The sequence below is a fragment of the Apiospora marii genome (genome assembly GCF_038362585.1).
Source record: "Apiospora marii strain CBS 49790 chromosome Unknown utg000005l_segment0_segment0, whole genome shotgun sequence".
In the NCBI taxonomy this organism is placed as follows: Eukaryota; Fungi; Ascomycota; class Sordariomycetes; order Amphisphaeriales; family Apiosporaceae; genus Apiospora; species Apiospora marii.
The window spans coordinates 2346635-2371169 of record NW_027117377.1 but is presented as its reverse complement, the minus strand read 5'-3'; the positions used below and the strand labels follow the sequence as shown (position 1 = coordinate 2371169).

Here is a 24535-nt window from a genome sequence, read left to right as displayed (position 1 = left end):
CCCTATTATCCGGTACACCCGTAGTAACTACGGCGACACCACCATCGTGCCACAGTCCCCCACAGACGCAGCAACCGGACAGGGAAGCTGCCGTCGTCCCACTTCCTAGCCAGTCGTCCGGTCTCCGTAGCTCGAGGGAGTCAGCCCAACACGGCACTCACGTGAGTTGGGGCAGCTGGAGCGGCCCCGGGGACGGGAGAAGAAGTTTGGCAAACACCGGCAGCAACCAGGGAGACCTACGCAGTAAGAGAGGGTCTGGTGTCACGTTGAAGAAGCTGGATCTGGAGAAGTTGGGCGGTAGTTACTAAAAGGTTGCAGATGAGCTGCTACTTCTATAGATTAAATGAGTTTGGCAACAAAAAGGGTAACCTCGGTTTGGTGGTGAATAGCTGGATATCTATCAAGGAGTTAGGCATGTAGGTGAAGTGAGGGAAGAGAAGTGAAGGCACGGCTCTTTTAGACGAGGCACACCAGATGAATGTATCACTATTTTAGGCATTGCTATGTTAGGTGGGCGGGTGGGTTAGACAATGCAACGAAAAGCAGTTTTCACAGACAGTCTTGATTTGATGAGCACTATTTCTTCTTCTCTTTCAGTTACGATATAGTGACTTGGCCCAGTTCTAACCCATGGTTGGCTCTGGCCCCTGATCTAAGCACCAACAGCCTGCAGACTCTTGACCGTATCGACGACGCTCTTCTCGAGCGGAATCCACTTGATGCCCAAGACGTTGGTGGCCTGCGAGTTGTCGTAGCCCGGGAAGCCGCCCTCGGGGTAGTCGCCGCCCTTGGCGTCCTCGGCTGGCAGCTTGTCTTGGAGCTCGGGGAAGTTCTTGCGGACGGCGTCGACGATCTCGCGGTTGCTGAACTTGCCGGCGAGCACGAAGAAGCGCTTGCCGCCCGCCTCGGCCTTCTCCATTGCCTGCACGTGCGCGAGGGCGACGTCGCGGACGTCGACCCAGAAGTGGACGCCCGTGGCGGCGATCTCGTCGCGCATCTTGCCCTGCATCACGTCGACGAAGCGCGCGTTGGACGTGTTGATGGCCTGCAGCGAGTTGAGATGGTGCACGACGGGCCCGAAGACGAGCGGCGGGCAGACGGTGGCCAGGTCGAAGTTGGGCTTCTCGTTCTTCACGAAATCCCAGCCAGCGCGCTCGGCCAGCGTCTTGGACACGCGGTACGACGTCGCCTTGGTGTCCTTGAGCCCGTCCTCGTACGTGCTGGGGTTCCAGTCGGCCTCGCTAAAGACCTTGTTGGGGTCCTTCAGGCCCGCGTCCGACAGGATGGAGGCAAAGGAGCTCGTGATGACCACGCGTTTGACGCCGGGGGCGTTCTGCTTGATCGCCTTGAGGACGGACGTGGTACCCAGGATAGCAGGGTCGAGCAGCTCCGTCTTAGCGTCAGTCCAGTTGAAATGGAAAGGCGAGGCGGCTGTCCGATGGTTAGTATCTCACGAACACCGGCGGGCCACAAACTGAGGGCACGATTCTTCACTCACTGTGGATGACTGCCTCGAGGCCTGGTGTCTTGGTGACCTCATCGAAGGCATTGGGCTGTGCGATGTCGGGCACAATGACGAAACATAGTTTTGCATCCGGGTGAGCAGAGCGGATCTTGGACGCCTTTTCCTCAGATCGCACCGTGGTGACAACCTCATGCCCTCTCTGAAGGAGAAGTTCCAGGACGTGGGCTATAGAAATAGCATGTTAGCGAAGGCCCCTGTCGTTCCTTGGGCTGCAATCTCGAGGGCCAACATACCGGCGATGAAGCCAGATCCTCCTATGCGTGAATAGTGTTAGCGGTGAGTGCTTTTACGTCGAAATCACATGAGGGACTTTAAGCGTGCGTACCTGTAAGCAGTACTTTGGTCATTGTGATGGTTAAGTTGGGTATACTGGGAATTCTTCTTGGTATTCAACAGATCGTTTATATTCAGCAGGCTCTGAATTGCTTTCCTTGTCGAGTGTCTCAATGTCTGCAACTTTTATTCAGAGATATATAAACACAGCTACACTGCCGACTCCTACAGCCAGCTTGCAGCCATCTCTCATCGGCGTTTATGCCACTTGAATCGCGGGGTTGGAGGCATCACGTCACTGAAGGCCGTCGATGCCCCACTGCGCTTATCGGCGATAGGCTGAATAGCCAAGGACAGCCGTGATATGAAACGAATGAGATGAAACATCGCCGACCTACACGCCTATCGCCTTCTGCTTATGACTTTCGCTCCTACTACAACATGTGGCTTGCACCTTCTACGCCGAAGCCGTATCTTCATCGTCGACCTAATGCCACAGCAGCCCAACTGCCTTTTACTACAGCCGGATAGTCAGTTACTCCGCGTGACTCCGTACTCAATCACACGTCGCGCATTGCGCTATCCGAAGAAGCCGCCGAGTTGTAACAACTCAGCTGACAGGCAAATTATATTTTTATAGCCAAGGAGGAAATTGATATGCACACGGGCAAATCGCTCCCTGCATATTACGATGCAAGATCCGTCTTTCCGCTCCCTCCATCAGCCATCTATCGCCTACCACGCGACTTCTTGGGCTATTAACTAGCAGCCTGTCCACTTCTCGGGGAGGAGTCGCGCTATTCTGGCCGTCAAGTATCGTCAAAGTACCTCCGTTGGGTGAGAACAAGTCACTTTTTTTTATGGCTCGCCAACCATGGGAATTTTGCGACAGGTTCTCTCGGAGAAGAAGAAGGAGGAGAAGAAGCAAAAAGGAAAGGGCTGAAATCCGACCAAAAAAAGAAACCCGTTGGCCTGTTGCGGACTCGTCGAAGTGTGGTAGGGGTTACATTGCATAGGCCCCTGCAGGCCCAAGGCCAACCCATTACCCATTCTGTCAGATTTGACAGCCAGCCAGCCGACTAATTGAAAGATCTGGTTCGCCGTTGAAAGCTACTGTACCCTTGCGGCTGGCCAGTCCCGATAATGAGATCAGCACGCAGGACAAGCAACCAGGGCACCGCACTGCACCACCCAAGAAAACAGGCAACCCGCACCTTGCTGTTTCATCCATAAGAGACAGGCGCCCGTTCCGCGCGACAAGTCAACACAATCCACGATGATGTGATTAGCGCGGGACACGGGGCGGCCTGTTTTGGATCATTACGTGATTCCCAACACCTCGGCACCCAGGCCTGAGCCTGAGCCTTGTGGCGGTAGCTGCGACTCAATTAAATAAATTGAGCCTCGCGCGGTACAGGTACAGATGGGTCGCGCAGAAGATTGTGGTGGAAATCCCACTTGGTCGTTTCATCGAACCCTGATACAACGACAAGCCTTTTTTTCCCCAAGGTGTCAGACCATATGTTCCTCCGCCCAGCTGGGTTGCTGAGAGGGCCCATGGAGATCACGAAGATCCAGGATTATATGAATCCCTGCATCTTGGCCAGGGTCAAAGTCTGGAACGAAGGGCAAGGGGTGGATCGTGCTCCTTGCCAACCAGAGAGTCGTCGAGTATCAGCGGTGTGAGAAGCAAAACCACCTATCACTTCTCGCCTGCAGACGCGAGTTACTCCATTCACCGAGGAAACTCCCATGCCGCCTCATTCTTTGTCGCGAGACGGCGAGATGATGCTGTAGGACCTCGGCTCCAAACCCGATTTAATGCAGCACCACGGATTAAATCACCCCGTACGCAGGCCAGAAGTACAGCGGGCCACAGCTAGTTCCGATCAGCACCCTGCAGCAAGTCCTTGCATGCCTTGGACCAGATATAGGAGACCACTGGATCGTGAGTGATGTCCAACAGAGTCGAGAAGCGGAAATTGTCGTCTACTTCCAGATCAAGCCCCTCTACGAATGTCCCAAAGAAGCTCGTAGAGGTGAACGCATAGGTTGTAGCGGTGAAAAAAAAAAAAAAAAACCGACTGACGAGCCCTTCTTTGGTATGTCCAGATTGCGAATACCATTGATACGACGCCAATCTTCAATACAGCAACAGTGTCGACTGGCTGTGCATAAAATCGAGCGAAGGCTTTATCCCATTATGAGATGGTTGGTCTGGTCTTGGAAGTTCCCCCTTAGTCACTCCGTGATAGATCCGCCGGAACAATCATCGATAACGGATATTTAAAAATGGCGTTTCACTTGACCTTCGTTCCGGTTCCGGCCAACGCATATCGTACGTCTTATTCTAATGGTAGCCATAGACTAATCGATATACAGGCGAAGAAGTCACGGCTGCTACGGCCACCATGGTCTAGGGGCCATCGTCATGTGCCTAGAAATAGATATCCATTGTTGTCGCGAACCAGCTCAATGGCTTTCTTGGTCCGTTGCTCGGACACTGCACGTCAGGTGTAATTTGATCCCTCAAAAGCGATAGCACCGCAGCAGTCTGCGGCTCAATTCGGGCGCATTAGCTACGCGGGTTTTGTAATGTTTTCTCTGCTATGGAACGCGCCCAACATACGCACGATTCTTTTCGGGCTGCCTACATACTTCCTGCCCATACGTCGAGAGTACCTGGCAACAGCAACCACGGGTTGACTAGACAAGCGCAGCAGAGATTGCGGTTCTTGTACCCACGATGACTGTAGAACGTCGTTCAAATGAACCCGCGTAGATCGCCTAGCTCTCTCCAGCCGCCCGTGTTTGATAAGCAAGCCGGAGCTGCTGTGGGTTTGCTTGTCGGCGAATGCCGTCAATGCAGGACCCGACTGATGAGGAATAGCAGGTACCACTTCAGCTCAGACTGCCGCAGGTGCCAAACCTACTCCAACTCACGAACAGATGTTGAATCAAGTCTGTGCCAATGCCGCTTTTGGCGTGTTTCTTTTCTCAGGACGGTATCCCCACCATGCAAGATATGTACCAGGTGGTCCTGGCAGGACCAAGGTCAGTAGTGCTGCTACCTACGTAGGCCGCGATCCTCGTGATGAGTGCTACGACGGGACAGACTGGGCGCGGACACGGCGGGACGGGCGTTACCTCCAGGAAGGAGAAAGCGTCGCTTGGCGAATCCAGTACCTAGCTGCTGGCCCTGCAGCTGGCTCGTGGAAATACTGCGTGGACGAGCGAGTGGGCGGGCGGGCCTATCGACGTGGTATCGTCGATTTGTCCGGCGGAGCGCCTCATGCACGGCAGGTGTCTTGAGTGTCAATGTCAGGCAAAAACGTCTTACCGCACTGTCAGTGATCGCGGTGGGCTCCTGGAGGTTAGATCAGACCAGAGCGTTGGCAGCCCTGAAACGGACCACCATCGGGGGTCTCGTCTCGCTGAGTCGAGAGAGCCCGCCTGGGGGGAATAGGATTTGCGCATGGAGACTAACCGGTAATTGTTTGCAGCTTCGTCGCTTTCACCAAGTCAGTTGAGTCAGGTTTGCAAGCCGAACGCCACGCATGAGGGTGTTTTCAGCGTGTTTTGAAATTGCCCTCGACGAGCTAAAACTGGCATGGCTGGCGCCGTTACGCCGTCTAGGGAAAACACGCAGAGCGCTCATTAGCTTAGTACGGGCATTGAAATGGGTATCCCTTATTACGGCGCCATCCCTTTGCTTCCCTAATACGTTAGGGAGGGGGGCTCAATAAGATGATCATTCACATCCACCGACGTGGCTATCGACCCGGCATATTGCTACTGGGAGATGCCGTCGAATCCGATGTCCGGTCTACCGTTAGTACCGTAACGCGAATTACCTTGGCTTGGAGCGGATGGGCGCTCGCAGGAAACGATGAGGCTAGAATTCGACACGACAGATGATGGGGTGATGCGTACGCGCGCTACCCAGCATCCAGCTCGGCAGAAGCTGAGGCTAGATTCTATGGCCGCGGGGCTCTTAGCGACGGTCGTCGTCTCTTCTCCTTAGTCTTGGGGGAGAAGCTGTAAACCCAAAGCGAAGGGGAAAACCGTTGTCCCAAGTGGCGTCGAGGGGCGCATCCCCCATTTCCCGGCAAGCCGGCGTCAGAAGAAAAAGGAAGACGCCACCATGTTTTGGCACCGTGACAAACAAACACCTGCAAGCAAGCGAGGGAGAAGCGTGGAGGCGCGCAAGCCCATCGCCGACGTTCTTCATCTTCTTTCCCGGTTATTCCCCGGCCGTCATGAAGCTACCGGCTTGTAGCTCTCTTTAGGGCCTCGTGTCGTTTTCCGCCTCGAGCGGAATTGCCCATTTATCTGAGTAGACGATCGGCAGTTTTTTCTAAGTATACCAATAGCGTTGCTAGTCCGGCTCACTAGATACGTGCTGTAAACGAATGATTGGTCAACGGAATATGTCCCTTCCTTTCGCTTAGCAACAGGGGATCGGCATCTATCTATTCTTGTCCATTTGCGCCGAGCAAGCTTTTCTTCCATGACATCAAGGTACTGATGACGCCGTCGTTTGAATTGAACGGTAGTGCAGCGATGGAAAATGATGCCGCTAGCGAGATCTACGACTTAGTCAGGAAGGGGTAAAAGGAAAAAAAGAAGGGAAACCCGGGGTACGACAAACGGGATGGTCCCAACTTTGCGCACTCTAAGTACTGCAAAGGGAAGAGAGTACAGATCGCGGGAGCAGCACTTCGGGCGCCAGCAGGGGAAGTCCTTGCGTCCCGGGTCCGGACGCTGTGGAGGACTGGGAGACCCTGCCTTCCGGGGTTTTGGCGATTGCGATGGGCGTCGATCCGAACAGCAACCTCGTTCGGTTTGTGGAGAAGAGAGTTTGCTGGTCGCTCTCGAACAAGTTCGAGTCATCGTCCCGTTTTCTTATGGATTACTACGTAGTTTCCGTCGCAGGAGATTGCCAGCAACCTTATATTTTTCGCTCTGGACCCTGGATCCCGGGATCGCCCACCGGGGCCTACTGGTACTGCAAAACCACCGCGCGCATGCGAGGCCAGCACAGGTATCGATACTCATTTCGGTAGGTAGTCAGCCAGCCAGGAACCGGATTCTATGGAATATTGGTAGTGGAGGTGCGGGCGAAAGCGGCTCCCTCGTCTACCTAGATAAACTTATTGCTGGCCTCCCTCCCTCCAACCCGTTCCGTCCTCCCGCTCCGGCCAGGTTACGCACGTACGTGGTGGTACCTTAAGGGTATCGCGGGGGAATGCTTGCCAGTGCGTCTCAGTCTCTGATAGAGGCGGCTGGTCTCGCCCCGTCATGTCACATTGCCTACTACCTCCTTAGTCGTAGAGTCTAGAGAAATAGCCTCGTCGCGTGCGGAAACTAGCTGTTAGCCTCGACAGATTCCAAATCACGCACAGCCGGCAGTCGCAAATTACGCCGGCAGTCGCTGTTGTAAGCGAGCAGTGACTGACTGGATGGATGTGAGCGGGCTTCATATGTCACTTATGTGGGATTCCACGACACGATGGCCAAACAAAACATCCATCGAACCCCATCTTTGCCAATTGGATCTACGCACTGCTATTCTGCCACCAGATCTACACCCCTTTTAGCATGATCGTGGCAGTGATCAAGGGACATGGGATTGTTGCCCGTTTGGGCATGGAGTGGGTTGGCGCAAGTTTGGTAGCGACTTCGTCCAGATCCAGACTTGGCCAGATACTGGTTCGCTCGCCCTTGCGGTACTGCTCGCGGCATTTGGTACGAAAAAGAAGGAAAGCAAGAGCGCTCCAACAAGGGAGCAGGCCTGCTGTCTCTCAATCTGGGCAGTCATTCCGAAGCCATCTATTTTCGAAGAAGGCATAGAACAATCGAATATATCAACACCAACGCACTGCTGCAGTCAAAAGGGGTTCAGCTAGCAATTCCCCCATTGTGGAATACACGCAGACCTAAATGGGAGAGGCCATCGTTAGCTTTAACTCGGGCGTCCATCACTAGAAAGAAAGAAGAAGAAAAAAGACGCCGCTGTAACCGATCTATTCTAGTCTACAGGTACAGTGAAGCCATTCTCGCCGGCCATACTCCAGTCACGTCCATAGTCGCTCGGCATTTCATCTCGTCTCCATCAGCATTGGGTGGGTTAAGCATCAGCGATTTCAGATGCCAAAGTTTATTCCAGAGCCGCCAGGTTCCCACAAGCCGCTCCATGCATATCCCAGATCCAGACACAGAAATAGCCCACGAGTCAATCCCAAGAATCCCCCGTCTACTGCCCCGTCTTCTCAGCAGAGACCGTGTAGTGGCATGTACCCTCCTCCGCGCTGGAAGTCCTTGCCAGCTTCTCAGCTGGGCTGGAACACGAGACGGACACTGTGCCGACCAGCAACGGCCAACCATGGTAACGCCTCCATGTCGCAATCTTAAACTCAGCAGAGCCCAAAATTACCCTTGCGACAACGGCGACTTCCACAGCTTTATCACCTGAGCACAGTCGTAGACGGGTGACCACACTGAGGAGCCAGAGCAGACTAACATACGATCCAGCTAATAGATAAGCGACGTCCCAAGCTGTGTATTCCCATGGAAATGCTGTTGTCCACGTGTGTGTGCCTGCGAAGGAGCTTGGGCAGACAGGCGAACTTGGTTGATTACAAGGCATGGCATTGTATCAGGTGTAAGTAGCTACCACGCGTACCAAGTTCAGTTCACCAGTCCAATAAATGACATATTTGCCGTTGCCAATATCCAAGAGCTATATTTGGACGTCATTGCAATGTTACCTTGGGCATACATACACTTCAAAGCACCCATGGTAATCACGTCCGAAGCATGCCCGTTGAACATGTACCGGTACTGCAGAAGATTGGAGAAGTAGCAGTACAGAACCACTTAGCGGCCTGAAGGGGTAAATGCAGGAACGGCCAGCGGTTGCGTCGGCCCCTGAGACCAAAGGGGATAACGACGCATCGCGAACAATTCCCATCAAGCTGGCGCACTCTTGCCAGCGGAGCATACGCACTCTGCATTAGGGAGGCTTATTAGGCGAGCACTCTATGCATTCCCTTAACCTACTCAAGAGCATCGGGATGTGCAAACGGGCACATTCAACATCTTGAGGCCCTGCTCAACTTGCTTTGGGCCCGGCTGGCGAGGCCATATCGTGACGTCTTCCGCCCTCTGCCTGACCCTCATCGACATGACTCTCAGCCTGAATGCTAGACGCGTCAACCGGAGCGGCAAATTGGAAGGAAATAATCTCGTGAGAATGGGCACATACTGATTCAGATAGACCGTCTATGTCCATAGACTTTGAACCAAGCCAGCAGACAAGAATAAAGTCCGACCCGACCGGCCTTGGAAGACGTCACAGGTTCAGCTTTCAGGGGCTAGGGGCGAATTGGGATAGACTTCAACGGCGCCTCGCACAGCCGGCAGCCGGGGCGGCTGTATTACCAATAGACGCAGGGCCGTACGCAGCTACTGCGGCTGCGTACTCAAAAGACCCTTCGGGTATAAGCTGAACGAAGGTTTGTGTTCAGCGTGTGTTCAGCGTGTGTTCAGCGAGCGTTCGACGAGAAGCCCTACGATAGTTTCTGCCCGCCTGCACAGCACGGGTGCTGTCAACCTCTTGACGGGGAACGAGCCTGAATCGTCCCTTCTCTGCCCCAATCGCGACACTTGGTTTGGCGAGAAGCGCCTAAAGCAACCGCCCTGAGAGCACTCAACCGGTAAACTAAACTCTACTAAGCAAGGCTTTTTGTGTCAGGTGTATGATATCACGTCGGGTGATTTCTTTTGAATCTTGGACCTGCTTCTACTGCTGCGGCTCACGGCGTTAGTTGGAAGGATCTCTACACGGGAGGCAGACCGACGGCGGGAAACTCTACATCAGCCTACGATCCGGCTCTGAGATTCGTAATACTAGACCACGTAATTTGAACGCGACACCGATCAACTATATATATCATCCATTACTATTTGCATTCACTGACCTATACTAACTAATACTATCCTGAGTCAACATATCTCTTCATGACTTTGGCTCAGTACATGTAATGTAGCTCATGATGTGTACAAGACAAAAGGAGAAGAGGTGCATGTGGTGATGTTGTTGCGACAGCCTATCAGCTGCAGGGGGATATTGCACTTGAGTCGCCCCACTCTTCCTCATGCGAACCTACTGCGAACTCCTGCAGCTAGGGGAGGAAAAAAAAAAAAAGAATTTATCATTAAGAGATTTCACTTAATCATCAATGGCAAGGAAAAATCCTATTCGGCGCTACTGTACCTACGATGCACGGGAAAGGGGAGTTTTCTTTTTTTCTTCTTCTTTCCCCCTTCTCCAAGGTGTCAGGAGCCCACTCTGCATGTGGTGCCTGCATTTTGACTCACCCGCCGGGTGCATTAGCCATACCGCAGTCAATCTCCCCAACTCAAACAGGAACCACTCGTTAATTAGACAGGCGAAGGCAGAATAGGAGACAAACCCAAGTACCGAGTTTGTTACCCTCCTAAAGCTATGGGTATCCGGGTATTTAGGTAAGGGGGAGGAGGAAATACTAATAATGCTTAACGCATATTATATATATAAAGGCTATAATAAAGTTTACTATCCCTTTAATTATTAAATACCGTATTAAAAGTAAGGATATATTATACTTTAATATTTAAAGCTATTAAATTAATAATTAAATTTATTATTAATTAAATAAATAAAATTAAATTAATTTATTTTAAATTAAATAATTTCTTATTAAAATTAAATTAATTTTAAATATTTTATTTATAAATACTTTAATATAATCGGACTTTAATATTAATTAATATTAATATTATTATCTCTATTTTTCTAATATTTATAAAAGTAATATTTTTTATTAAAATTAATATTTTAAATATATATATATATAATAATATATTAAACTATTTTAAAATAATAAATTTAATTAATTTAAAACCTTTTTTTAATTTTATTTAAATTAATAAAATAATAAATTTAAAAAATACTTTTTTAATCGAATTAATCGATAATAATAATAATATTAATAATTATATTATAATTATTATTAAAAATATAATAATTATAAAAGGTATTTTTAAAAAAAGTTTATTCTTAATTAATATTTTAATAAATTATCCTATAAAGGACGTTAATTTATTATTTATATTAAAAAAAAAACTTATATAAAATTTATTACTTTTTATATAATAAATTAAATTAAATAAATATATAAATTCATTAATTATATAATAATTAATTAATAATAAATCGATAATAATATATTTATTATTAAAGGATTATTTATTAATTTTAATTTGTTTATTTTTTATTTATTAATAACGGTCCTTTCCTTTTAATTAATTAAATTAATCCGTAATCTTATTATATCGACCTTTATTAAATTTATTTAAATTTAATAAAAATTCTATTTATACTTATTTTCGAAAGCTTTCTCCGAAAACCTACGTAAAACCGGTATTTACGTACGCTAGTTTTAAAAATTTTATTACTCGGTACGAATAATCTCCGATAGATCTTAAGCTTATATAGTACGAACGAGTAATTCTTTTTTCAATAATTAAATATAATGTTATTATAAGCCTTAGGTTTACTTTAAACCTTATGCTATAAAGGATAATAAATAGTTATAATTAAGGATTATAATAAAAAAAGAGCTTAATATTTATTATTTATTATTATTAAAGGTTTAATTTTTTTTTTAACTTTATTATTTAAAATACTTATTTATTTTAATATAGAATTATTATTAATTTATATTATTATTTATTTATTCCTTATTATTTATATTAATTATATATAATATATATTAAAAAAAATGTTAAATAAAATAAAAATTCTATAATTTTTAAAACTTTATTTTTATTTTATATATATATAAATACGTTTTTTATTATTTAATAATTTTAATAGCGATTTTTATCGCCGTATATTTTATATATAATATATAAATTATATATATAAAAAATTATATATTATAATAATTCGAAAGGTATATTATTAAATATAATTTTAAATATTTTAAAATCGAATTTATTAAAAATAATATAATAATTATAAAAATAGAATTTTTTAAAAAATTAAAGTTTAATTATTAATATAATAACGCCGACTTTATTAAAATTATTAAAAGCGTTTTTTATAAATATATATAATATATATAAATAATATTATAAATATATAATAATATAAAAAAGAATAAAATAAAAAATAATAATATATATATATAATAAAAAAAAAGAAATAAATTATAAATTTTAAAAAATATATATTATAAAAATTTATATTTAATTTTAAAAGTTTTTTTTAAAAATATATATAGAATTAATATTTATATATATTAATTTTAAAAATTTTATTATTTAAATAATTTTTAATAGATTTTAAGTTTATATAATATAAATAAATAATTTCTTTTTTAATAATTAAATATAATATTATTATAAATTTTAAATTTATTTTAAATTTTATATTATAAAGAATAATAAATAATTATAATTAAAAATTATAATAAAAAGGGGGTTTAATATTTATTATTTATTATTATTAAAGGTTTAATTTTTTTTAATTTTATTATTTAAAATATTTATTTATTTTAATATAAAATTATTATTAATTTATATTATTATTTATTTATTTTATATTATTTATATTAATTATATATAATATATATTAAAATTTTTTTTTTAAATAAATATATAATTTATATTTAAAAATAATATAATAATACTTTTCTTTTTTACTTTTTTTTTAAAAAAAATATATTATTAAATTAAAAAAATAATTATTAATAACTTTTATATTAATTAAAATTATAAAATTATTTTTTAAAATTATTTTATAAATTATTTTATTAATTAAAACGTAATAAATTTAAATTTTTTTTAAAAAAGTATTATTAATTTTAAAATTAATTAATTAATATAATATTTATATAAATAATATTAATATTAATAATTAAATAAAAAATAAAATAAATTAAAAAAAGTATAAATTATAATATAAAAAGTATAAAATTTTAAACTTGAATTTTTTATTAAATAAATATATTAAATTTAATAAATTAATCGATTTTAATAGTTTTATAAAAAACGTTAATTTATTATTTATATTAAAAAGAAAACTTATATAAAATTTATTATTTTTTATATAATAAATTAGATTAAATAAATATATAAATTAATTAATTATATAATAATCGATTAATAATAAATTAATAATAATATATTTATTTAAGGATTATTTATTAATTTCGATTTATTTATTTCCTATTTATTAATAACGGCCTTTTCTTTTTAATTAATTAAGTTAATCCGTAATTTTATTATATCGATTTTTATTAAATTTATTTAAAAGCTTCGCGATTTCCGAAACTTTATTCTCGTTTTATATATATATAAATATATTTTTTATCGTTTAATAATTTTAATAATAGTTTTTATTATTATATACTTTATATATAATATATAAATTATATATATAAAAAGTTATATATTATAATAATTTAAAAAGTATATTATTAAATATAATTTCGAATATTTTAAAGTCGAATTTATTAAAAACGATATAATAATTATAAAAATAAGATTTTTTAAAAAATTAAAGTTTAATTATCGATATAGCGACGCCGGCTTTATTAAAATTATTAAAAGCGCCTTTTATAAACGCGTATAATATAACGTTATTATTATTATTAATAATTATTATAATATATATAAATAAATATTAAAATATAAATAATATTATAAATATATAATAATATAAAAGGGATTAAAATAAGAAATAATAATATATATATAATAAAAAAGAAAGATAAATTATAAATTTTAAAAAATATATATCGTAAGAATTTATATTTATTTTTAAAAGTTTTTTTTAAAAATTTATATAAAATCGGTATTTATATACGTTAATTTTAAAAACTTTATTATTCGATATAAATAATTTCCAATAAATTTTAAATCTGTATAATATAAATAAATATAATAATTCCTTTTTTAATAATTAAATATAATATTATTATAAACTTTAGGTTTATTTTAAACTTTATATTATAAGGGATAATAAATAGTTATAATTAAAGGTTATAATAAAAAGGGGGTTTAATATTTATTATTTATTATTATTAAAGGTTTAATTTTTTTAATCTTATTATTTAAAATATTTATTTATTTTAATATAAAATTATTATTAATTTATATTATTATTTATTTATTCCTTATTATTTATATTAATTATATATAATATATATTAGAAAAAAATTTAAATAAATCGATTTTAATATTTTTATTTATTAAAATATTTTTTTTTTAATATATATTTTTTTATATAATTAATTTAATATAAATATAAATAAAATAAAAATAATAATATTAAAAATAAATTAATTTAATTAAACTTTTAATATTATATCTTTAATAAATTATTTAAAAATTATATTATATATATAACTTTATAATATAATAAAAAATATAGAAATAAAAGGAAGATTTCTAATTTAAATTTATAAAAGGAAATATTATTAAATAATTATAAATTAATAATAAATAAATTTAAAAAAAAAATTCTATCGATTTTATTATATATTTAAATTAAAATCGATTAAATAAAAGATTATATTATATATAAATTATTATTTAAAAAACCTTTTTTAAAAAGTATTTAATTAACGTTATTTTAAAATATATAATTTATATTTATTAAAAATATATTATTTATTTCTATTTTATAAATAATTATTAAAAAGTTTAATATTAAAAGTTAAAAACTTTATTTTTTCTTAATTAAAAAATAAATATAAATATTTTAATAAAAATTAAAAAAATTAACGTTTTATTAATAAATTAATTAAATTAAATTAAAACTATTTAATTTTTAATTTTTTATATATTTTATATTTAAATTAAAAGAAAGTAAAAGAATTTAATTATATTATTAATTTAAAACCGATCCCATTTCTAATGCGGTATTTAATAATTAAGGGGATAAGGGTAATTTATGGCCAATCCAGTTGCAGCAAGGCGCGCCACTGCCACTGTTACCGTCACTGTCAGCCAGTCCCCAAATTCATGCGAACCAGTTGCATCGCGTGGCTTGGGAGTTCGTTAGTGGATACGGAGAAGAAGGAAAAAAGAAGAAAAAAGACGTACAGTAGTAGTATGGCCAAACAGGGCGGACCTTACCTGAAGCTGTCAAAAGGTGTTCTTGGGGGGGTGGTTCCGAATGCCGACAACCGTCAAGGAGCATCAGTCAGCCTCCGAATGCAGGTACAGAGGAAAGATGTGTGGTTGGGGTCAAGTTGGGGGGGCCTACCTGTCAGTCATCCATCCATCCATTGATTGACCAAAGTTGGAAAAGGGAAGTCAGAGACTTGTTTTAGAATGTTCCTCCATATTTTCCAAGGTTCTTTCCCAATCCCGACTTGATCACCGGTTTCCGATACCCAACACATGTTTCAATTATAGCAATTTACGACTGGGAATAGGCAATTGTCGAAAATTAACTTCGGCATGGCTACCTTCAATCACCACCTCCCAACTCCTAAATGCCGGCTATCTTCATAACACACATTGATTGCCAGTCCGCTTGAACCTCGCAGAATCAACAATGTACCTTTTGATTACTTCAGGTGTGCTTATCCTTGGGTGACAGATTTAATGGAGCCCTGTCTGATCTTTTGCATCTTGAGACGAGAGAGGGGGAACGAACATGATTTTCTTTTTTTCTTCCGAGTGCCGAGTTCCTCTCTTTACAGTGCGTGAACCAGGTTTTTTTTTCTTCTTTGGCCTCCTCCGAGAAGGTGAGGGGGTGCCGGGTTTCTTCACCTTCTTCCTACCTCGACTCGTTCGTCCGCCCCTTGGCGGGCATCAGTTCTACTTGTTTCGCGGGGGACCGATCCGGCCGATACGGGACCCAAGTACCCAGCATGGACAGTGGGTGCGCGCGCGGCGGCGGAACTGCATTGCAGAGCAAAATTTCAAGTCGAGTCGCACGTAGCAAGGAAAAAACGATACCTACGGTAAGGAATATGGCCTGTACGTAGCAGAAAGGGACCGCCCATCCGCGTCCAACAGCATCATCGTCCTCCACCCCGACCCCTCCCCTCTCTCCATCGCGCTCGAGTGCCGACAGGGTCGGACGGGCTCCTATAGGTCAAGATTGTCACGATGTTCATTTGTCGCGCCCGTATGTGCTGTAACGCTGCGGCGAGTCGTTGACGAAACATCACCAATGGGCCAGAAAGGGTCAGAGATGGGCGAAGTAACAACGCGCGAGGGCGGGTGCGGATGGCCCCCAGGGGAAACAAACCATTCCCAAGAGAGCAATCGTTTCGTGGCCGCGCTGCCGCGGATGCGCGCCACTTACTCGCCAGGCGTTGGCGTGGGATGTCAGCAGGGAAAAAACCGTTACATCGCAAGTGCACGTACGTCAAGTCCTGTCTGTGATGTGCGTCGTGAGTAGCAGTCATGCTACGTGAAAGGGCGGAGCCCCAAAAAGGGAAATACCTACGTAGAAGGGGGAAAAAAGTAACGAGTCGGAAAGACAGGAAATATTCGGTGTGTGTTTTTGGGGTTGTGTACGCGCGCGGTGTGTTTGAATAGGAAAATACTTTAAGTATATAATATATATATTAAGATACCATGTTAATAGTAGCGATTGCAATTTATTTTTGAGTTATCGCGTCCCCGGGTCGTGCATCAGATCAGGTCCGAATACCACTCTTCAGGTGGAAAAGAAGGTTGCGTGAGTGTGTGCTGGCAAACTAACTGTCCGGCTGGCTGTAGGAAGCAGGTCCGGTGACTAAAGCCCAATGCGGGTGGCCCTTGCATGCTGTAGTAGTGTCGTATTGTCCTAGGCCTCCGGACAAGGCGGACGAGACGCCGGCGGCGACGAGATGACGATGATCGCTCACTGGCCATGGCCCGTCACAAATCAGATAAACCTCGTGTTTGTTGTTACCCAAGGCGCCCAAATCAGGCGACGGCATCCAGCGGCGACGGGCCCAAGTGGCTGGTTAGGAACACGGGGTTGCAACGCAAGCGACAGGCGACCGGACAAACAGCCTCATAAGATCAAGGTCGGAAACGAATATATGTTTATCCCTCTGATGGGATCTCCTCCCCCGCCTATAGTTGACAGTTTTGTGACTGATCATATGCAATTTTGATAGCAGCACTAGCCCTGCTTCGAGAACAATTCCTGTCATATCGTTGGATGCAGTTTGCTAGTATGGATGGATGTAACAGCAAATCTCTACCGCTAACCTAGGTACCTAGGGCGCGTCCGATCAAACATTCGGACACACAACAGTCCACGACGCATGATGGTTCCCTCGTAACCACCACCACCACTACTACGTCGCATGTTGTCTTCACATTGCCTACTTTGTAGATCGTAGATCATACTACTGCGACTTTTCATCATTCATCCACCCGCCACGTCGTCGTCGTTCCGCGATCGGTGGAGATGATAATCGGCCTTGTTAACCAAATCTACATAGGCAGACTTACTGTATCTACATGAGTATACATCAATTACATCAGCCAGGTACCTACTCTGTATCGACCTACCTGATTAGACTACTGGCTCCGTTGCATTTTATGGGGGAAGTACCTACGCTGGTAGGGAAAAGCCATCATCATCATCATCCCTTCCGGCCCCTGTCCCTGAACCCTGAGCTGTCTCAAGTCTTAATTGCGACAGCTATCACGGAGCGAGAACAGGGATCCAGCTCCATAACGAGACCGAGAGTGACCATGCTTGCCTGCCGCATGCCGATGCGCAAAGCCCCTTGCCCCCAGGTCAACCACCCAAATCCAACGCACCAATCGGGAGGCCAATAGGACTATAAGCCGCTGCCTATAGGTAATTAGCAGATCCTTCTCGGACATCGCAGAGGCCAGCCCATGAACTGTGCAATTATGCAAAGCAACACCAGAGCATACTGCCCCGACTAAAATGTGGCACTGTTCGGGGCAACCTGGCATAATTTCTATCTCGACTCGCAATCTCTCGGCAACGCCTATCATGTATGTTTGTGGCTGCTGCGGCTGCTTCGACTGGCCCCAGAAGCCTGGGCGCAGGAAGCAATCATGTACTGTATCTGACCTCGTTGCTACGTGGAGGCTTAGACGCTACTGTACATGCCAACGATCTTATTACCAAGATTGTCAGTGTTGGTGGTGTCGAGTGAAGATCATCGCATGGGCGGGGGTTGCCCATTTTCATGAACTAGTAAGTAGCAAGCTGCAAGATAGCCAAACCCCCACCTCAACTCGCTAGTAGTTAAAAGCCCACAAGCGATTCCGCTGGCCAGGTTGGCCTTGGTAAAGCTCTAAGCGACCCTGCGAAAATATTGGATGTCATCGATATAAGATATTACGCCGTGTCGAGATTGCCCGGCTGTCGACCATGTTTGCAACTGACTGAGCCCATGACAGGCTGAAGTAAGCATTTAGTACGTCTGAACGTGGATACACCAGGCACCGGCTCCGTTGGTCTTTTCTGCGGCTGCTGGTATTTGAAGATACAACGTTGAATCATCGCAATTGGTACACACACCATGTACTGTCAGTAGTATCTCAGAACATACATGGTGCGAATCTCAAGCAGGTACCCGCCGTAGCACGGTTACTCTGAACCGGTGCCTGACTCCTTCTTGTCAGTGGGATACTTCTGCTGGTGACATACTGTCGTTGCAGTTCACTTCTGGAGAATGCGCCATAGCGTTATGGAGGAGAGATCCATGAAGGGGCCTTTTGACGAGGAGATTTCCGCATTAGACATCAACCGCACAAGAACCAGCCGCCGTAATGTCTGTGTCTCGGGGAGCGGCGTGGCTTGTTGCTACACTGAACCCAACGCCCACGCCCAACGAGGGTCTACATGGAACTTGCCGGACAAAGTCGAATATATTGCACCTTTGGACCAATATTTCAAGACGACTAGCCTCAAAGAGCAGCCACGTGAAACGGGAGGAAAACTTCGCCATTAGTCAGCGTCCTGGTAACCCATAGTGGGACGAATGTCGGGTCACAAAAAAGGTAGTGGCTCGCCATGGGTAAGCCTTCGTTCCGCGGTGCGATGGTCTGTAGCTTGAATAAGGGGACCGACCTATGGGCTCTGCAGCATGTGGAAGCTCCTTGTGGCCATGGCATATCCCGTCCACTGTACTGTGTATGCGGGTGGCTGCAGGGAGCGACTCAGACCCTTCCGCCATGCACGAATATCCACCCGCAGCAGCGCAGTCCGGAGGTCCCTTTTAAATAAGGGAGAGCCCGTTGGAACTTTGATTTGGGAGCCCTGCTGGAAGCGGACCTCTTGCGCTGGGCATCGTGGGAATTGGGTGCTGAGAGATTTCGGGTCTGGGCCTTGGAGGGGCCTCAATATCTCTTCCGCTCCCAGGGTGGGACAACGGAACCGACACCCCGGCCGCCGCTGACGAAGTTTGAGGTGCGGTACCTGTACCGTCGAGCTAAGCAGATACCAATGTTAAATTGACCGAGCTTCGCGGTGGTTGCGATGGGGAACTTCTGCAACCGCAATGATTGCCCGAGCGATCAGCGACGACATAAGAATCGATCCATGTAGTTTGGCGGGCTGGTCGAATTGAAACTGCGCCTCCTCCGGCTCCAGTCCACCATAGGCAATTGCGATGCGATGCGATGCCAGGAATAGTTTCGAGGTCTATGCAGGAGCGTGCTGGCCTTGGAAGAAATAAGTCGTCGTGGGCTGGCAAGATGCTCGTGTTGTCCAGTCAAAGTTATTGCCGGGTGGGGCCACTGTCACGATCGCACCCTGCAATAATACCACCCTGCCACGAGCCGCCGCCGCGATCCCGCAACCGCAAACCTGGGCAGGCCGCCGCATGGGTTCCCGTGCAAGTAGCGTATTCTTTCAAAGATGCATTGTCGTGTTACCGCGAGTAATGTTAGCTGTAGGGATCAGCCCTGTTTCGGAACTGAACTCTATGTTCTATCTGGGCTGCTTGCATGTCGTGGCTTGAGCCGGAATTGCGGCTGGGAGATGTTGGCTTGGATATCCGACAGAATCCCGGTTCAGCCAGGGATTGGCGCCTATGACAGCGGCATATATCCGCGAACACTTGGTCCGTGAGTTGTCGGCAGAGCAATGCCGATGGAACCTCGGTCGAGAACGTAACACAAGCCCGTCTGCTCAATCATTAATGAGCCACGGAGAGAGGCGCAATCATGTTCATTCATGCCCTATTCTGGCCAACAAGGCTCCGAGCAGAGAGCACAGCAAAGTCGCACGCTTGTGTGGGTGGCCAACCCTCTACCTGGATTGCCACGGTCGGCGGAGTGTGCTCAATCTGAACAAGTCACGGCATTCTCCGTGGGCTGCCAGGGGTTGACTAGATTGTACTTGTACGTAGTAGTGTGAAAAAAAGAACCCTGCCTGTAGGACTGACTCCATTTGTCGTGAAGCCACAAGTCGCGTCTCCTGACCGCGGCTTAAATACTCCCAGTTTATGGGCGTCGGCAGTCACATGCCTAGCACCTAGCTAGGCCGGAATGAAACTGAACGCTTGCCCTAGGTAGTCCCCATCTATGGTGAACATTGAAGATTGTTCCATGCAGCCACCCACTCAAATCTCCCAATACCTAATAATTTTGTCGTGGCACTCATTGATAGACTTGAAGTGCAGCCTGCTCGGTTTCGCTAGATTCAAAGGGCACAGCTTCCCGAGAGATGACCTGGTATCAGTCTGGTGGTAGTGCTGCTGCAGCACAACTACCGAACTTGACAATACCGCATGTCGTGAGGATCTATTAAAAGTGTTCTCAGCCAAAGGAGATAAGATAGTTCGTCCCGTGTTCTCGTGACACCAGGCAATCTGTGCGCGGTCCTGTTCAAGTTCCACAGGCTGGACCTTCCATTCAATGCAAGCATGGGCGGCAGGCGGGTAGCCACTGCTAGCGTAAGAGCGCTTTGACGTTGGAGCATGCCTCCTGTTCATAGCCATCGCAGGCTGCGCCTTGGAGAGGGATTCGAAGAAGCCGAATGCTTAAGGGTTTGCATCGTGAACTATCCCTCCTGTTTCAGTGTCCTGCCTCAGAAGCGAGGGGGCTCGCAGTGCTGAAACGGCAGACTTGAGATGACCGGCGAGGCTGAATCGCACATGTGGACAGCCCAGAAGACAGACCGACTCATTCGCCATGATTCTCGCGCATGACACTCACATGCAGGTGCAGTGGGTATTCAGGAGATTGCAGAGGCAAGATGTGGCGAGAAGTCGAGCTGTTTTCAGCAATAGTGAACGTTGTAAGAGCGCGTACCTTATTGCCACACCTCGTTGACAAATCCTACCCGTCTCATGCTGCTTAGGCGATGGTTCGAGACCGATTCTCAGGGACGTCGTGATGTTTAGGCGGTGCCGGCAATGGTGTCCTTCACGACGGCCAGCAACCGATAAGCATAGCACTAGGCTGCCGGCTTGCCACGCTTCCAAGTACATCGTCGTTGACGATCTGAGATCCCGTGTCCTCGGGCTCTGCAATACAGTCTGGAGTGCATCGAAGCGGTCATTGCGCCTGCTGCGGCGGGAACCCTTCGCCCCGGAGCAACATGTACAGAACCTCCTAGTGGGCAGTGTTGTGTGTTCTCCAGGGGTATCGCCATTGGTGATGGTGGAACTGGGCGGCAGTATAGGTAGTCGAGGCACTGGGCAGTGCCGGCACCGTCAGTTTTCTTTTTCTGGCAATCCTGCCCCACCGGATTGCATTGGCCTGCAGGTCATGTTTAACCAAGATCATTGACACCCTTTCAAGAGATGGTAGGTAGCCTTCGGCTATGGTTTTCAGGGAGGACTGAAGCCATTGGCAAATCAGCAAATGGGGTAAAAAGGTCTGATGTTGTATTCCTCATCGACTGGCCGGGTCTGCCAAGGCGGTTGAATCGGGCTCTGCGATCTGAAAATCTGGTGACCTCCCTCTTTTACGACGCAAATGGATGCATCAACGGTAAAAGGGAGGGAGGCATGCGGACCAGCAAAATGATCAGGGCCTTGATGCTCATGCTGTGAGTTGCAGTCGCAATGTGGCATGCGTCTCCAGAATGTGGGGAAGCGGCTGCCAAGGAAGGACCTGGGAGGAAGGCGTTGCTATTTTGGAGGGTCACATCAAGCAGCACTGATGTGTGGCAGATCCCTGTCTGCCCGGACCAAATGGTACAAGTTCAAGGAGCTTTAGTGGCAGACTGGACGAAAAGGGTTGCGCCGTCGTGGTATGGGGGCGGGCGGCATATGAGAACATGTAGGTGAAGCAATATGCCGCGCAACTGTGATTCGACTCCCGGATTTGTCAGAAGCACACGAGCATGCTGATTCATCTCCATCCCGTTCCTCGCCGGCGCATGACGCCCACGGCAGCCTGCAAACCATTGAACTGCAAAATTTCCGAGGCGTACCATCATATGTCTAATGCGATCGGGACTGTAAGATGTTTATCGGCATGGGCAGATCAGCTTTGGGCTGCAGTGGAGGATCGTCTTTGCAGAAATAGCATAATACCCGGGGTTGCAGCAGTCCCGCACCCATACCAGCTCATGTGTTATTGCCCGTGATTCATCGCTGGAACTGACGACGTGGCAATCCTAACCCTGCCTGCCGTAAGCTGTCGTCTGGATGAATTGCAGCTAGTGATCGTGCACGATACTGTCTGTAGCACTCGACATTATCCGGTCTGTCCAGGCCTAGGCATGTGGCTAGCCCTGGAAATGTAAGCCGAGTTCGGTCCGTAAGCGGATAGCAGTAAGGACGAGGTCAGTCGTGGCAGGAAGCAAGGTTACAGCATATCGGACATTGAAGGCCTAGGACCGAGGTCTCGCATTGAGCACGGAGATGAAGGCGTAGGTGTCGCCCAGAGGGCTGCGCTGCGGCTACATCCGGCGGTACCATCCATGACATTTTTTCTTTTCTCTCTTTGCTTTTGCGCTTCTACGGCTGCTGAATTTAGTGGCTCTCAGCTGGCTACCTTAGCTAGCCCGACTCCCCGATCAACCATCATCCATGCAGCTCGTTCCATATTCCCTGACTTACACGTTTTCGCCCCGCTGGATTAGGACCCTTTCAGCAAGTACATAGATTACGGGAGGGCTCAGAAGCTAGCCGCAATGGCGTTCCTCTAGAACAGGACATGCTACCTGGTTTGACACCAATGTCGTCAGCTCTACATATTGCTATCGCAACGAGAATCGATGGCGCCATTGTTCTGGGACTGACTATCTATCTGCTTACTACTTTAAACATAGTTGTCACCCATCTAAGCGGGGTCACTGGCGTCTGATGCTATGTATTCCGGGCAACAAGGCCGTACGTCGGATGGAAGTGCATGCGAGGTTGTTCTGCGCTCGCCTGGCAGCACCGTGGATGACAAAGGGATTGGTTAATCCATCTTGAGCCGTCCCACAGACGCCAATGCCTGGAGTATGTACTTTTCTGCTCTTCTTGACCCGTGAGAGCGATAGGGAACCAGTGGTGAATACATAGTTGCTCAGATAGTCAGGTCTCATGGAGTATAGGCGTGTCACCTTATTGGATGAACTGAGCCGTGCGTGCATGTGTATTCCTCCCCTGTGCCCTTTGGCCAACAAGCTGTTGTATTTATGCATATACGTGCGTTGCTGTCCGCCCGTTCTTATTGCTGCGCATATATCGCTTAGCTGCGAGCGTCGAGTAGGCTTGACCGTCCCATTCTGTCCCGTTCTCGCATTGCATGGCGGGGGAGAACGTCTTGCCGGTTCATGTCCATGTGCTCTTTTCCATATCTTTGTATTACCATTTTGCGGGGTAGAATGGCAGAGAGACTGCCATGCTACTCTGTGACGGAAACACCGAGCAGCATTGCACATACATGCCTATGAGCAAGTCCTTCGGTCATCAGGCTAATTATTCACCATGGAGTGAATGGTTCAGCGGCCAGAGCGCCTTTTTCCCTTGTTTGCATCTCATGTCATGCACGTGCCAGGCGTTGGTGCTATTCAACGTTTCCGTTTCCGTTATCAATCTATCTGACATGGTGAACTACTACAAGTCTCCTGCTATCCTGCCCCTACTACTAGCTTGAAGGGCTAGCTACATACATGTATGTAAATCTTTCCAGAGATAGGTTACTTGTTGAAGCACCAAGATGCGACATCATACTCTGGTGCGATGCAGACTGTTGACACTTGCTCTTTATGGCAATATATCCTGCAGCAGCTCCCAACACATCAAGATCTGCGCTGCGCTGCCATGCGGCGTGGTCACAAACTGTGCATGCCCCAGCAGGTCCGATGCATTACCACTAGCCATGGTTGCTGTGCACTTAGAATGTTGGATTTAAAATGTACTGCGTGTGTGTGTGATATGGGGCCTTCTAGGTAACATATATACCATAGCGCGCGACCCCCCCTTTTAAAAAGCATGTTAGAGACCCTGCTAGGTAATAAAAATAGTAGCAATAAAAAAATAGCTATAATTCCATTTTTTCGTACCTACCTTAATATATAAACTTACCTTTCCTAATAATATTAACCTTTTTAATAAATAACCTAAGTTTATTATATTAAATTAATAAGTTTATAACGATAAAGTATTTAAATTATTATAATTAAGTTAAAATAATTATCCTTTATAAAATAATTACTTATTTAAAAAAGTTACTTTATATTAAAATAATTATATTAATTAAAAATAATTATTAATTTCGAAATTTTATTAAAAATAT

The 24535-nt window shown here is 44.4% G+C and overlaps 2 protein-coding genes across 2 annotated transcripts; one reads left to right on the top strand and one right to left on the bottom strand.

Moving 5' to 3' along the window:
* Nucleotides 1-652: 652 nt before the first annotated feature.
* On the bottom strand, nt 653-1872 carry PG985_008659 (NADPH-dependent aldehyde reductase ARI1; the record flags this gene model as incomplete). Its single annotated transcript, XM_066828427.1, has 4 exons — nt 653-1431; nt 1499-1690; nt 1759-1779; nt 1851-1872. 4 exons carry the CDS (start codon nt 1870-1872, stop codon nt 653-655), a joined length of 1014 nt encoding a protein of 337 aa, XP_066683339.1.
* A 2694-nt stretch (nt 1873-4566) lies between these two features.
* On the top strand, nt 4567-5110 carry PG985_008658 (uncharacterized protein; the record flags this gene model as incomplete). The annotated part of the gene is made up of 2 exons (XM_066828426.1): nt 4567-4636; nt 4689-5110. 2 exons carry the CDS (start codon nt 4567-4569, stop codon nt 5108-5110), a joined length of 492 nt encoding a protein of 163 aa, XP_066683338.1.
* Between the last annotated feature and the right edge of the window lie 19425 nt (nt 5111-24535).